The sequence below is a fragment of the Giraffa tippelskirchi genome, chromosome 8, assembly GCF_054371585.1.
Source record: "Giraffa tippelskirchi isolate mGirTip1 chromosome 8, T2T-mGirTip1v1.2.pri, whole genome shotgun sequence".
NCBI lineage: Eukaryota > Metazoa > Chordata > Mammalia > Artiodactyla > Giraffidae > Giraffa > Giraffa tippelskirchi.
In genome coordinates, this window is record NC_137282.1 from 152,627,420 (window position 1) to 152,642,337 (window position 14,918).

Below are 14,918 nucleotides of genomic sequence, written 5' to 3' on the forward strand. Positions count from 1 at the left end.
ATGGATATGAATATTGGGTAAACTTGGATAAACTACATTTTATTTATCCATTTACCAGTTGCTGAACATTTGGGTGGTTTCTACTTTTGGAGTATTGAGAACACTGCTTTTTTGAGTATTACTGTGCAAGTTGTTATGTGGATGTGTTTTCTCCTGGGTGGGTACCTAGAAGTAGAATTGCGGGGTCATCAGGTAATTTAACATTTTGAGGAAAAAACTGTTTTTCTAAAATGACTACACCATCTTACCTTCCCACCAGTGGTGTGTGAGGAATGCAATTTCTTTACCCAGACTGTGTGAAGAATGCAATATCTTTACAAATACTTTTTCATTTTTTTAAATATAGCTCTTCTGGTATATGTGAAGTGGTATCTCATCGTGATTTTGATTTGCATCTCTCTGATCACTAATAATGAGCATCTTTTCACGCGCTTACTGACCATTTATATATCTTTAGAGAAATGGGCTATTCATATCCCCCTTTTCCATTTTTCACCAGGTTATTTTTCCTTTTATAATTTAATTGAAAGAGGTCTTGGCGCATTCTGGATATGTCTATTATCTCTATATGATTTGCAAACATTTTTCTCCCATTTTAGCTTCTTGATGGTATCTTTGAAGCACAATAGTTTTAAATTTTGAGGTCCACTTTATCTCTCAAGTATATATTTCTTTTCAGTTTATATATTTTTTCTTTCACTGCATGTTTTGATTTCCAGTTACAGCAATTTTTTTGATAACTTAAATCCTGTCTTGCCTCAATAATTTATGTGAATATGTGCCTATTAATTTTGATATACTTAGTAACTTATTTTCCTGCCTGATTTGCTTTTAATGAGAACTAGTGAGAGTGAAATGGGCTGAAAGAGGGATTTTATTTTGGAGAAATGGCAAATCTAAGTTTTCCTAGTGATACTCAGTTTGGCTTAGTCTTTTTTATTAGAGTAACCTAGGGAGTTTTAGTATCTGTACTTTTCAGGCTCTCTTTCTAATATATTACCAGCAACCATCTGGAGGTTTTACTTGGTAGGTCTCTAGGGTGACTGCTTCTGTGTCATTCTCCTTTCTGTCATCGAATGGGACCCCAACTTCTCTCTTTTGACGAGAGACTTGTAGTGTGCACCAGCATATATCTACAGTGACAAGCTTTTTCCATCTAATGCTTGTGGGGATTAACTAACTTGAAGAATTCAGTTTAGGTGTGGGATAAATGGAGTATCTCGTTGTACAGCTGTGAGGTTCCTTTTTGTTTGTGTGTTTGTGCTTTTGAAATGATGGCAGTGGTCTGCCAAGGTTCATTCCCGCTTGGATTTTATTCATTATATTATTAAGTTTACACTGCTACTGCTAAGTCACTTCAGTCATGTCTGACTCTCTGCGACCCCATAGACGGCAGCCCACCAGGCTCCGCTATCCCTGGGATTCTCCAGGCAAGAACACTGGAGTGGGTTGCCGTTTCCTTCTCCAGTGCATGAAAGGGAAAAGGGAAAGTGGAGTCGCTCAGTTGTGTCCCACTCTTAGCCACCCCATGGACTGCAGCCTACCAGGCTCCTCCGTCCATGGGATTTTCCAGGCAAGAGTACTGGAGTGGGGTGCCATTGCCTTCTCACACGGTAGCTTTCTATTTTATATATATATATGTATATATGTGTATATATATATATATGTAATACACACACCTTTGTGAATAATTTCTAAATTTAAATTATTGTGGAAATTTTCAAACTACAAAAGGAAGGAAGAGGATAGTACAGTAAACCCCTCGGACCTGTTAGCCAGCTTCAAAGACAACCAGCTTATGGCTGACTTTGTTTTCCTTGTTCCCACATCTGTTCACCCACCTTCTCACTCAAACTCTTCTGATGTAGAAGCAAACTCAGAGCAGCTTTTTGATACTAACTTCAAAAACTTGGTGGCATTTTCCCTCTGTCTTGTCTTAGAGCTGACTCCTGCTCCTATCTTAAAATCTGTAAGTTCTAGGCAGTTCTCTTCTGACAGTCTGCCTTCGTCTTTCTCAATGTATTCAGTACTTGCAGTCACATAATGTGTGACTACAGTATCAGTTGATAACGCTCCTGTGTGATGAATGTAGATCTTATTAGATAACGATTTAAATCACTTTGTTTACTCTGTGAAACATTATTCTTAAATTTGACAGTGCATTCTCAAAACAACTTAGACATACTTGCTCTTAAAGTAGTGTAAAAGTGTTGAAAGTTTAAAATAATTTAGATGTAATAGTCCTGCATGTTGCTTACTAATTACCAGTGTAACTCATATAAATAGTAACTGGAGCAGGAGAGTATCGTACATCCTTCAAATAGCACAGTGCAGTACGAACAGTTACAGAATCTGCAGCCTGTTTCATATCTGTTGTCTGCAGCTTTCTGCTTTTATGTACCTCCTTGTATTGCCTGTTTTAATGATGGTGAGGCATTAGGTGTCTAGATTTCTTTTACTCGGTTAATGGCATTAATCAGTGAGGAACCTCAAATAATGTACGGGATAGATTATTATTGATTCAGTAAGAGTTCAGACCTCTGAGAGGGATGCCCACAATGGTGCATTTAACGTGCTGGTTGGCCGTGGATTGAAGTTGTAGACTATACTGGCTGATTAATACTGTGATATCATAGGTGTACTCTTAGAACCTGAGCATTTATGGCTGATGTGAATCTGTAGATGACATGACCTAATTTAGTCTTACTATCCCCAAATGTGTCCTTTACTGGGCCTGGTTTAGAGGATAAGGAAGCTATATAAACCTAAAAAACTGGCATTGCTGTTAGCAGCATACCTTCCAGGAGAAGTGTATTATACTAGATTGCTTTTGCTCTCTGGCTTCTGTATATACTAGGTTGAGTAGATGTGTGCCAATATCTAGAAAATATCCTTTGGGATAAACTGCTGCGGGGGTGAGAGAATGGGTCAGGAGAAAGCACTTTTAGGATCTACTACAAAGTTAGAATACTTCATGCTATAAGAAACATTTCAGCCTATGTATATATGAATCCTGACTGTGGAGAAATTGAAATATGATAATCTTTAGATACCAGCAGGTGTAAGTGCCAATACCAGTAGATTTCGAAGCTCCTGCCAGTTTCTTCCTTAACTTGTGCCAACTTGGTAAGAAATTATTACATTAAACACTAATTTCCCATTCCCTTCCCCTCAGCCCCTGGCAAACACCATTGTACTTTTGCTATGACTTTGACTACATACTTCAAATGAGTAGAATCATAAATATTTCTCCTTCAGTGACTGACTTATTTCACTTAGCAGAATGTCTTCAGAGTTCATTCACATCGTTGTATGTATCTGAATTTATTTCCTTTTTATGACAGTAATATTCATTGTATGTATTTACCACATTATTCGTTCATCTGTTGATGGACACGTAGTTTTCTTCCAACTTTGGCTCTTGTGAGTAATGCTGTTAGGAACATGGTTGTACGCATGCCTTTGAGACTCTGCTTTCAGTTCTTTTGGATATATACCCAGAAGTGGAGTTGTTGGGTCATGTGGTTATTCTGTTTTTAATTTTTTGATAGTAGCTGTCCTTAGGAGTGTGAAGTGGTACCTCACTGGTTTTGATATGCATTTCTCTGTTTAGAAATGTTGAGAATCTTTCCATATGCTGGTTGACGGTGTATCATCTTTGGACAAGAGTCTGTTTAAGTCCTTTGCCCAATTTTTAATCAGATAATTTGATTTATTGTTTTAGGAATCCTTTATATGTTCTGGGTATTAACACCTTATCATGTATATGATTTGCAAACATTTTCTATTTTTATTTTATTTCTTTTTTCTATTATTTCTTAAGTTGCCTTTTCACTCTTGATTATCTTGTCTTAGTGCACAGAAGTTTTTTAGTTTGATACAGTCCCACATGTCTTTTTTCTGTTGTTGCCTGTCATATGTGAGAAATCATTGCCAAGATCAGCATCTTAAAGCTTTTCTGTTTTTTTCTATAAACTTTATATTTTGGAGTCTTATGTTTAGATCTTTAATCCATTTAGTGTTTATTTTTGTGTATGGTGTAGGAAAGGGTTCAGTTTCCTTCTTTTGCCTGTGGATATCCAGTTTTCCCAAAAATATTTATTGAAGAAATGATTCTTTCCATTGACTGGTGTTGGCGCTCTGTCAGGGATCATTTGACCGTGTATTTCTGGGCTTTCTGTTCTATCCTATTGGTCTACATGTCTGTCTTTATGCCAGCACCATGCCATTGATTGCTGTTTTGTAATAATTTTTTGAAATCAGGAAGTGTGACATCTCCATTCTTGTTCTTTTTCAGGATTATTTTGGTTATTAGGGGTCCACTGAGATGTGATAGGAATTTTAGGACAGATTTTTCTATTTCATCAAAAAAGGGTCATTGGGTACTTTAAAGGAATTACATTGACTCTGCAGATCACTTTGGGTAGTATTGACATTTTAACAATTTTAGGTCTTTCAATCTAAGAACATGGGATGTTTTTCCATTTATTTACATCTTAAATTTCTTTCATCCTTGTTTTGTAGTTTCCATCATGCAAGTTCTTTCACTTCCTTAGTCAATTCCTGAGTGTTTTCTTTTTGATGCTACTGTTAATGGAATAATTTTTTTATTTTTCATTGTTAGTGTATAGAAACAAAACTGATTTTTGCATGTTGATTTTGTATTTTGCTACTTTGCCAAATTTGTTTACAAGTATATTTGATCACTAAAGTGTATTTTGACAGTAGGTTAGGCAAGTTAATTTTAGTTAGTTGAAACCTTGTTTGGCTAAAGAATATCTTAAATTGGGCTTATCACAGGAGGCTTCAGTGTTCTGAACTGAAGTTATATGTATTATATACTATATTTTCTTGAAACAAACACTTTTACTTTGATAGTATATTGCATTTTCTAAACTGAGTGTTAATAATGTTATTGCTATTCTCTTTAGAACCCTCAACAACTAGTACTGCTTCAAATTATCCAGATGTATTAACAAGGCCTTCTCTTCATCGGAGCCATCTGAATTTCTCCATGTTGGACTCTCCTGCGTTACACTGTCAGCCCTCCACATCTTCGGCATTCCCTATCGGCAGTTCTGGATTTTCCCTCGTAAAGGAAATTAAAGATTCTACCTCTCAGCATGATGATGATAACATCTCAACCACCAGTGGTTTTTCTTCAAGAGCTTCTGATAAAGGTATTCTTAGCATTTGGAAGTATATAATTTTGTTAGTTGAAAGTAAATTTCATGGGATAATTTTTTTCTAACTTGGCTGTCACTTTCATTTTCTATTTATAAAAACATAGGCCTTGTTATCAGTGTTATTACTGTGCATTGCATATTTTTATTTCAGATATAGCTGTTTCAAAGAACACTTCGGTGCCACCTCTGTGGTCCCCAGAGGCTGAACGTTCTCATTCACTCTCACAGCACACTGCCACCAGCTCAAAAAAACCAGCATTCAACTTGTCTGCCTTTGGAGCACTTTCTCCTGTGAGTCCTAATTTGATTAGATTTAACCACATTAGTTTTGAGTGCTTGTCTTATAATTTATCATTATGTTTCTGTGCAGTCACTTGGGAACTCTTCAATTTTTAAAACAAGTCAACTTGGAGATTCTCCTTTTTACCCTGGAAAAACAACATATGGTGGGGCAGCAGCCGCTGTAAGACAGTCTAAACTACGAAACACACCGTATCAGGTCGGTTTGAATAGAAGGGCTTGTACCTTTTTTTGTTTTAAATAATAAGTAACTGTTGTCACTCAGAAAAAGTTTTGGTCCATTTATTCTTTGGTGAAATGATAAAACTGTGGATTACATTCTTTTCATTTAGGAACTATGTTAATATTATTTTGGACCAAAGTGAACATTTTATCCATTATTTGTGTGTTTTAGAAAGTATGGTAGTTAATTCCTTTTTTAAAAAATTGAGGTGTAAGTAACATATAGTAAAATTTACCCTTATCACAGTATTTGTGATATACAGTTGAATAACCACTTCTGCAATCAAAATACTGAATAAACATTTCCATCATACCAAAACATTACCTTGTGCAACTCTGTAGTCAACCCTTCTTTGTACTTCCACCTCTTGGCAACCAGTATCTGTTTTCTTTTCCTGTAGTTTTGTTTTTTTTCCCCAGGATGTCATAAATTTAATCATATACTGTGTGTTTTTTTGAATGTGGCTTATTCTACTTAGCATAATGCACTTACGCATTATGCAGATCAGTCTGTATTTGCATGTATCAATAGTTAATTCCTTTTTATTGCAGATTATAATACAATGTGCTTATCTGCTCACGAGTAAAAGGATGCTTGGATTATTTCTAATTTTTGTCCATTGTGAATAAAACTGCTATGAACATTAATTTTCATTTCCCTTGGGTCTATTCCTAGAAGTTGGACTGCTGAGTCACATGGTATATACATTGATTTTATAATGAATCTCCAAAGTGGGTGCTACCCCTTTGCGTTCTCACCATACAGTCAGCACTTGTCATCAGTTTATTGGCATGTAGTGATAATTCCAAGTTACTGTGGTTTTGCATTTCCCTAATGACCATGATGTTGGTACTTTTTACCGTCAGTATATCTGGGGTGAAGTATGTGTACAAATGTTATTGCCCATTAAGAAAAATCTAAAGTTTTTATTGAGTTACAATATGAAATATTAGTTTTAGGTATGCAACATAGTGATTTGATATTTTTATACATTATGAAATAACCACAAGACCAGTTACTATCCATTGCCATACAAAGTCGTTAAAATATTGTTGACTATATTCCCTATGTGTACATTACATCCTTGTGACTTATTTTATATCTGGAAGTATACACCTGTTAATCCCCTCTGGCAATTTAGTCTGTCCCTTTTGCTCATTTTTAAATAAGATTTTTTTTTTCTTATTAATGAGTTTTGAGAATTCATTATTCAGGGTGTATGTCCTTTATTAGATATATGTTTTGCAGATATTTTCTCCCATTCTCTGGCTTGTCTTAACAATACCTTGCCAAGAGAAGTTTTTACTTTTGATGGCATTCAGCATATCAGGTTCTTTTTTTTTTTTTTTTTTCCTTTTATGGTTCATGCCTTTGGTGTCATGTCTAGAAATTTTTACCCAACCCAAGGTCACAGAGATTTTATTCTGTTTTCTTTTAAAAGCTTTATAGTTTTAGGTTTTAATTTAGACCTTTGATTCATTTTGAGTTAAAATTTTTATGTATAGTATGAAGTGTGGATCAAGATTCATTCTTTTAAACAAATGAATGTCCATTTTTTCTGGTACATACTGTTTGTTGATAAGATTGTACTTTATCCATTGAATTGTCTTTGCAGCTTTTTTGAAAATGCATTGACCATATATGTGGCTCTATTTCTGGACTTTCTATTCTTTTGACGTGTGTGTGTGTGTGTGTGTGTATCCTTTTGTCAACACTGTGCTTTTGTCTTGATTACTATATCTTAATAGTAAGTCCTGAAATCAGGTACTCTGAATCCTCCAAATCTCCCTTGCCCCTCACAGGATTCAGAGAATTGAATTTTTCAATTAAGGCATAAAGAAAAAAAAGTTGAATGTGAGCTTAATGACACCACCCAAAGACAAGTTGCTGTTAACAGTAAATTCTTTTTCACTTTGCACATAAAATTCTGTTTCGTAGGTATTTTCACTGTCTGAAATTTGTTCTTTAGAGTATAAAGTTCCAGCAAATAACTCAAGGTTTACATTATAGGCACCAGTCAGAAGACAGATGAAAGCTAAGCAACCCAACGCACAGTCCTATGGTGTGACTAGTTCAACAGCTCGGAGGATATTGCAGTCCTTAGAGAAGATGTCAAGTCCCCTAGCGGTAAGTTTTTTAAATCACAATTAAATTCAGGAGTATAGCAAAATTTAAGCTTAGTGAGAAATCTTAATTTCACTCTTTCAACATTAACAGGATGCAAAAAGAATTCCATCTGTTTTTTCTTCTCCTCTGAATTCTGTGAGTTGACTTTTAAATCTTTAAAGAGATATATTTTCACGTGTTGGTGATGTCATATTTTTCAGTTTCCCTCCATTCTAATGGTATTTTATTTCTTTAGCCTCTTGATAGGAGTGGGATGGGTACCACCGCAGACTTTCAGGCCAAAAGGGAAAAGGTAAGCCTTCTTTAACATTTATCTAAGGTACTGGCAGTTTTGTATTTATTTTTAAGTTTGCAAATACACAAATTGGCTTTAGTTGATGGTCATTAGGGAACATGTTTGAGAAAATGGACTTTTTTTTTTAACTTGGATTTTGCGATTTCTTGTGAGGGCCTTAGCCCATGCTGTATATGTAGTATATAGTATATATTGGTTATGTGTTGGCATTTCCATTTTCAGTATCCTGGCAGTCTTTTTTTTTATAGTTGATTTACAATATTGTGTTAGTTTCAGGTATACAGCAAAGTGAATCAGTTATGCATATACATGTATCCACTCTTTTTTTAGGTTCTTTTCCCATATAGGTTGTTACAGAGTCTTGAGTTCCCTGTGCTGTACAGTAGGTTCTTATTAGTTAACTATTTTGTATATTTCTGGCAGTCTTTATGAGTAACTCTTACCTTTTGATAAATGAAGACAGATGTGAACAAAGTTTGACATGTTTAATTAGCAGTTCAGTGAACTAAAGTTCTCATTGAACATAGTTACTTTGTAAATTTTCCTCATAAACATTATGTCAAATCACTTATGTGTGATAGGATTTCCAGTTTGCCTGTCTTCCATCAGTCAGCCAAGACAGCAGAGCTAATGAAAAATATAATACAGTTATATCTTGATAACTCTTTTTATCACATTCTATTTGGTTAAAATTAGGTTGGGGTTTTACTGTGGGAAATAAAAATGCTTGATAGTTAAGGTTAAAGAGGTTTAATTTTTGTCAGTTATATTTATGGCTAAGTGCCCTTAAGGGAAAGCAGATTCCCACATCATTCCTTGTAAAGCATTTATTACACCACCAAGTTCCCTCAGGAGTAATTGATTAAAATTATCATAAATCTCTGAATTAATTGTAGGAACTGTGTTCAAGATATTGGTAAATGACAATTATTTTACTGCAATTCTGATGCAGAAAAGAAAGCATAGTTGCATTTTTTCTTGGGATAGCATTGTTTCTCAATTTTTAGTATTACCTTATGGCTCAGCTGGTCAAGAATCCTCCTGCAGTGTGGGAGATCTGGGTTCGATCCCTGTGTTGGGAAGATCCCTGGAAAAGGGAAAGGCTACCCACTCCAGTATTCTGGCCTGGAGAATTCTATAGACTGTATAGTCCATGGGGTTGCAAAGAGGTGGACACGACTGAGACTTTCCCTTTCAGACATTTGTAATAAGGCAAGAGGGAATTCATTATTGGCTGCTGTGATGGGGTTAAGTTAAGCTATTATCTGCTTTTCTGTGACTCATTTATTTCAGATTGTTTAAAAAGAAGTAAAATTTAAAAATTGTGTCATAAGAGAAGTTCTCATCAACAAAAATTTTATTAGTGATTGAGTATAGTATCATTTGATGGGGTTGCAAGAGTCTGACACAACTTAACAGGTGAACAACAACAACAATAGTTTCAGTAAAATTTTGGTAGCAAATGCTAGGAAATATAAAGGCCAGGATACAGTATTGTTGTTCAGGTTTCACAGTTGCAATCAGAACAGTCTACAAAATAGACTTTCTCATTGAATTACAGGATCACATTTGTGATGAGGATTTAGGGAAGAGCTAGTGACTAGATGTAGGCTTTGCCCTGGAAACCAACGTTGTTCACAGCTGCTGCTGGGTGAAAGGACTGTATTCATAGTATTATAATCTTTGGACAAAGTAGAAGCTCTTGGCTTTATAGTCACCTCACCAACTGGAGTTTTGCTGTGTTTCAATGTAGCAAAAGATGTTAACATAACACTTGTGTTCTTCGATAACAAAGCCAGTTCATCTTAAGATTTGGAATTCTTCACTGTGCTTTACTAATTAGACTTAAATTGTAAAGATTTGGTTTTTAAATAACAATGGAGGAAATTTTACTTGGAGAAATTTGCTCACATTTTAAGCAATTAAAGTTTTCATAGCTAGTTAAATGTATAACTGAAGAAAATATAGATAGTAATTTGGGGAAAATGTGGCAAAATCAATTTTGGTTCATATATTTGAAATTCATCCTGTAAAAGCTTAGATTATTCAAAATGCTCTGCAGAAGTTTCCTTGTGTATGTCACATGTGTGTGAAAAGTCATTAAGTCTAGAATAAAATAGTGAAACCATTTTGAAAGTATATGTATATATAGGTATATGTCTAAATAAATTAGTACTTACATAAATTAATAATATAAATGTTAATACACATTCGTTTACTTTTAGTTTTTCCTCTTAGTGTTTGTTTGCACCCACTGGATATTTCTCTAGAAGGTACTTACAGTCTCTAGGTTATATTAGCTCTTGTCAAATAATTTTTAGATATGCATGGCTGGCATATGAAAATAAAAGTTTGTCTTTGATTTCTGCCTCTCTGTAAGGTGGACTCTCAGTACCCCCCTGTTCAGAGACTCATGATCCCAAAGCCAGTTTCCATAGCAGCAAATCGAACTGTTTATTTTAAACCATCTTTGACCCCATCTGGTGAATTAAGGAAGACTAATCAAAGACTAGATAAAAAGTACAGTGTGAGTATGTGTTTATTTTCACTAGTCTTTGAGTATTGATTAAAATGAATAAGAACACATAATGTAAAGTACAATAATTTAGTATTGTAGTCTAACAACTAGATAATGCGTAAAGTTTGTGAATTAGTGATTATGAATTGGTATGGCTTTTAATGGTTGGCACCTTGGTCATATCCTGAATTAGTGTTTACTAGCAAGCATTGTTTATATTAAATAATTTTACCACACTAGCTTTATTTGTGTGTTTTGTCTGTGTTGTTGAACTATTTGAAAATTTCAGATGTCACGACTGTTCACCTAGAGTACTTTGGTATACTATATGATACACTAATATCTCCTATGTTACCATGTTTAAGAAGTTAATGTCAGTTCCTTCCTAATACTGCCTAATAATCTAGTTCATATGTTGTTTATAGCTGCTGCTTTTTTGCCACTGCTCAGCTTGTGTGATCTTAATTCCCCAACCAGGGATTGAACCCTGAGGCTCTGGCAATTAAAGTACCGAGTCCTAACCACCGGACAGCCAGGGAATTTTCCCTATAGCTGCTTTTTTGAGCTGGTATCCAAACAAGTGTATTACTTTTGGTTTTGTTTTTCTAGACCTCAAATCTTTTCCCTCACCACACTGTTTTTATTTTTATATAACTTTATTGAGATATAATTCTCATACCTTGCCATTCACCTTAAAGTTTATACAGTGGATACAGTGTACTTACAGTTGTTCATCTGTGTCAGTAGTCAGTTTTAGAACATTCTCATCGTCCCCTCCCCCACATCTCATATCCATTAGTAGTCACTTCCCACCTTTCTTTCCACCTCTAGCCCAAGGCAGCCACTTATCTTTCTCTTTAGATTTACTTATCTGGACATTTGATATACATGAAATCTTAAAATAAGTAGTTCTCAGTGTTTGGCTTATTTCACTTAGCATAATGTTTTTAGGTTTACCTCATATCAGAACATCAGTCCTTTTTATTGGTGAATAATATTTCATTGTTTAGATGTACTGGTTTTGTTTATCCATTCATCAGTTGAGGGATATTTGGGTTCTTTTCACTTTTTCACTGTAATGAATAATACTGCAATGAACTTTTACACAAGTGCCAGTTTTTTTGTGGACATCTATATTCATTTCTCTTGGGTCTTATACCTTGGAGTAGAATTGCTAGGCACATTGGTATTTGAAAAGGGCAGATCGTTTGTCTTCTGCTTTGTCTCATATCCTGGGTCTGTCTGTTTTCCTGTGTCCTTTAACTAAAGTGTGTTCTTTTTCCATTTATAAAACATCTTCCTCTTTGTGCCTTTGTTGATTTACACTCATTGAATCTTCATGATAACTCAATTTCTTGAAAAATTTCAAACTGAAATTGAGAGAATAGTACCATATTTACCCATTTCCTTTAACTTGACTCAGCAGTGTTTAACATTTTGTCCTATTTGCTTTATCAGACTTTAAAAAAATAATTTGAACATAATTTTGGACTTGCAGGAAAAATCTTAAGAATTCTACATTTTACTACATTTCCCTTACCTTTTTCTGTGTTTCTACAAACAAGAAATTCACTCACATACCTGGAGAACAGTTACCCAAACCATATAGAAACTTATCATCAGTACAATACCGTTAATTGCAAATTTTGTTAAGATGCCATTTGTCCCAAAAGAACGAAAATGAAAGATCATGTCTTAGGTTTGTCAAATCTCTTTATCTCCTTTAGTCTAGAACAAGTTTTTTGGTTTTTGTGGGGGGTTTGTTTTTTGATATTTCATAACATTGATATTTCTGAAGGGGTACAAGGATGTTTGTTAGCTCACAATTAGATTCTGGTTAGGCACTTTTGGTAGTAATACCACAGAACAGATTCTGAACTCTCCTCAGTATCATATTACAGGGCACTTTCTGCCAGTTTGTCACACACTGATGCTGTGATCAGCAGTTTAGGTGGTGTCAATGGGATTTCTTCACTGTGAAGTTGCTAGTATTGTACCTTTTATAACTAATAAGATAACTTTGAGAGTATAAATATCCTTTTTGCCCAACACTGTTAGCAGTTTTGATGATATTTGCCTGAATCTTTTATTTGTAGATGCCAAATGGTGGTTTTCTAATTCTACTATTTCTTCTACCTTTATGAAGTTGGTTTTCTACTGTAGGAAGTTTTCTCTATGTATGTATTTCTCTATGTATTTATTTGTTTCAGTCAGTGTAAATTCTTAAATTTGATAAGATTGTAATCTTTTACTAGCATTATTTATTTTGATGCTCACTGTTCCATATTTGGCCTTTGAACCGGCTCATGTCCTTTTAATATTTTCAGATCATTTTTCAAGTACTTAGTTGCTTTTTGATATTATAAATCAACCCAGGTTCTTCTTATGAGTTTTCAGCCCCAGCCCTGAAATCAGCCATTTCTCCAAGGAACCCTGATTCCTTTAGATAGAAGAACTCTTCAGTTGCAGAGAATCATTTCAAAAGGACCATCAATGTAAATTTGATTACACATTTAATAGGCCATAAGTAACAGTATTTGTGTGGTTGATACGTGTATTAAATTTGTATACTACTATTTTGTTTAAAAGATGGTTGTGCTTATTATCAGTTTGTATATAATCACACTGTAACTCTTGGTCATCATTCAGGTGACAGGGTATGAGTTGTAGATTTTAAAATTCATTAACTAAACAACTGTCAAATTCCTGACTCCAAATATTAAAGTTCACAGATAGTAGGGTGGTGTTAAAATTAAATAAGCAGCTATGTAAATATGTTATGTTCTTTTTTTTTAGACTGATTATGAAAAAAATACAACACCAGGACAAAATAGAGAGCAACAAGAAAGGTAATGTCATCTTTATAGTGAAGCTTCTTTATATTTTTGTAAGGCCTACATTTGATTTGTATCTGCCTTTTTGAAGATTAAGAAGTTTAAAGAAATAGAAACTACACATAGAATTATACACACGTAGACAACTACACATAGAAATCTGTGAGCTTTTAAAATCACATTCAGCTGAACATTTATTTTTTTAATTTTTGGCAGATCTATTTTTTTTTTTTTTAGTATTAACTAATTAACAAGTTATGGACCGGAGTAATATATCATTTGTTTTAATTTTCTTTTTCTTTGCCTAGTGGCTTTTCTTATCCAAATTTCAGTATGTCTGCAGCCAATGGTTTATCTCCTGGAGTAGGTAGTGGAGGTGGCAAGATGAGGCGAGAGAGAACACGTGTTGTGGCATCTAAACCTCAAGAGAAGGAGGTAAGGTTATACTCTTTAACATGTATTTTGAAGTAACTTAATACCTTGAAGTTTATTATGAAAAGTTTCAATGTGGCGATGAGGGGATACCTGGAGGTCCCTTGGGGGGTGGGGTTAGGGAAGACCCAGCACAGGAATCATCTACCATTGAAACAGTTCCTTAAAAGGGTGTTTTAAACTATCAGGCTTTTTAAACCCATCTTCACTGTGACCTAATCTAATACCTTAAATTTCATGGGTATTACTAGTCTAAAGCCATAATTTTTCAAATAAAACTATTGCAATTGAAATTATTTGACCCCTGAAATACTATTATGTAGTTAGGTTTTGCCCATTTCTGAACCATGATGTGCTTGTCTCATGGGCCTTTTCCTTATTATTTGTGAAATTTATCAGTCTTGCGAAAAATAGCAGGTTTTCACTGTTACATATTTATCCAGTATGAAGACTCACCACAGCCCATTCTGCAGGGTGCATTTGGGTTGATTCCTATACACACCAGTGTGAGTATCTGTGCACATCTCCCCCAGCACACATGCAGTACTTTTCTCCAGGCTACTTATCTAGGAATGGAATTGTTGGATTGCAGGGGATGATACACATCTTGCCTTATTGCTCTTCAGGGTAGTTTTACAGTTTAATACTTCTACATAACAGTAGGTAGATCTGGTTTTCCTTTATTTTTACCAGTACTTGATTTTTTTTTTCTTTTTAATTTTTATTAATGTTATGAATGTGAAGTGGTGTGCCATTGGATTTTTAGTTTGCATTTCCTTCTTTACCAGGGTGAGGAGACATCTTTTTGTGAGTTTCTTGGCCATTTTGCATTTTCTCTTGATCCATTTTTGTTTTTCTTTTGGGTTATTTCTTTTACTGGGAAGAATTCTTTACGTATTCTGAACATGAAAGTTTGAAAACGATGAGGACTAACTGAAGATCGGTTAAATTAACTTTTCTGTCTAGGTTGCACTGTATATTTTCTAACTACATTGAGTTGCAT

General features: G+C 34.6%; 1 protein-coding gene across 8 annotated transcripts in view; it reads left to right on the forward strand.

The window, feature by feature from the left end:
• The window catches only part of NUP153 (nucleoporin 153), a 58,724-nt gene that overhangs the window by 13,637 nt on the left and 30,169 nt on the right, over positions 1-14,918 (forward strand). For 7 of the 8 annotated variants that reach the window (XR_014061679.1, XM_081518141.1, XM_081518140.1 and 4 more), the window contains 9 exons: positions 4,932-5,180; positions 5,338-5,477; positions 5,557-5,685; positions 7,720-7,836; positions 7,927-7,971; positions 8,072-8,128; positions 10,512-10,658; positions 13,446-13,498; positions 13,792-13,918. Coding sequence is in view for 7 of the 8 variants with exons in the window: in XM_081518137.1 (XP_081374263.1) it covers positions 4,932-5,180; positions 5,338-5,477; positions 5,557-5,685; positions 7,720-7,836; positions 7,927-7,971; positions 8,072-8,128; positions 10,512-10,658; positions 13,446-13,498; positions 13,792-13,918 (1,064 nt within the window). In the remaining variant the exon portion in view is untranslated. The remainder of the gene's footprint in view (positions 1-4,931; positions 5,181-5,337; positions 5,478-5,556; positions 5,686-7,719; positions 7,837-7,926; positions 7,972-8,071; positions 8,129-10,511; positions 10,659-13,445; positions 13,499-13,791; positions 13,919-14,918) is intronic. The other variant, XM_081518139.1, reaches the window with a different exon arrangement.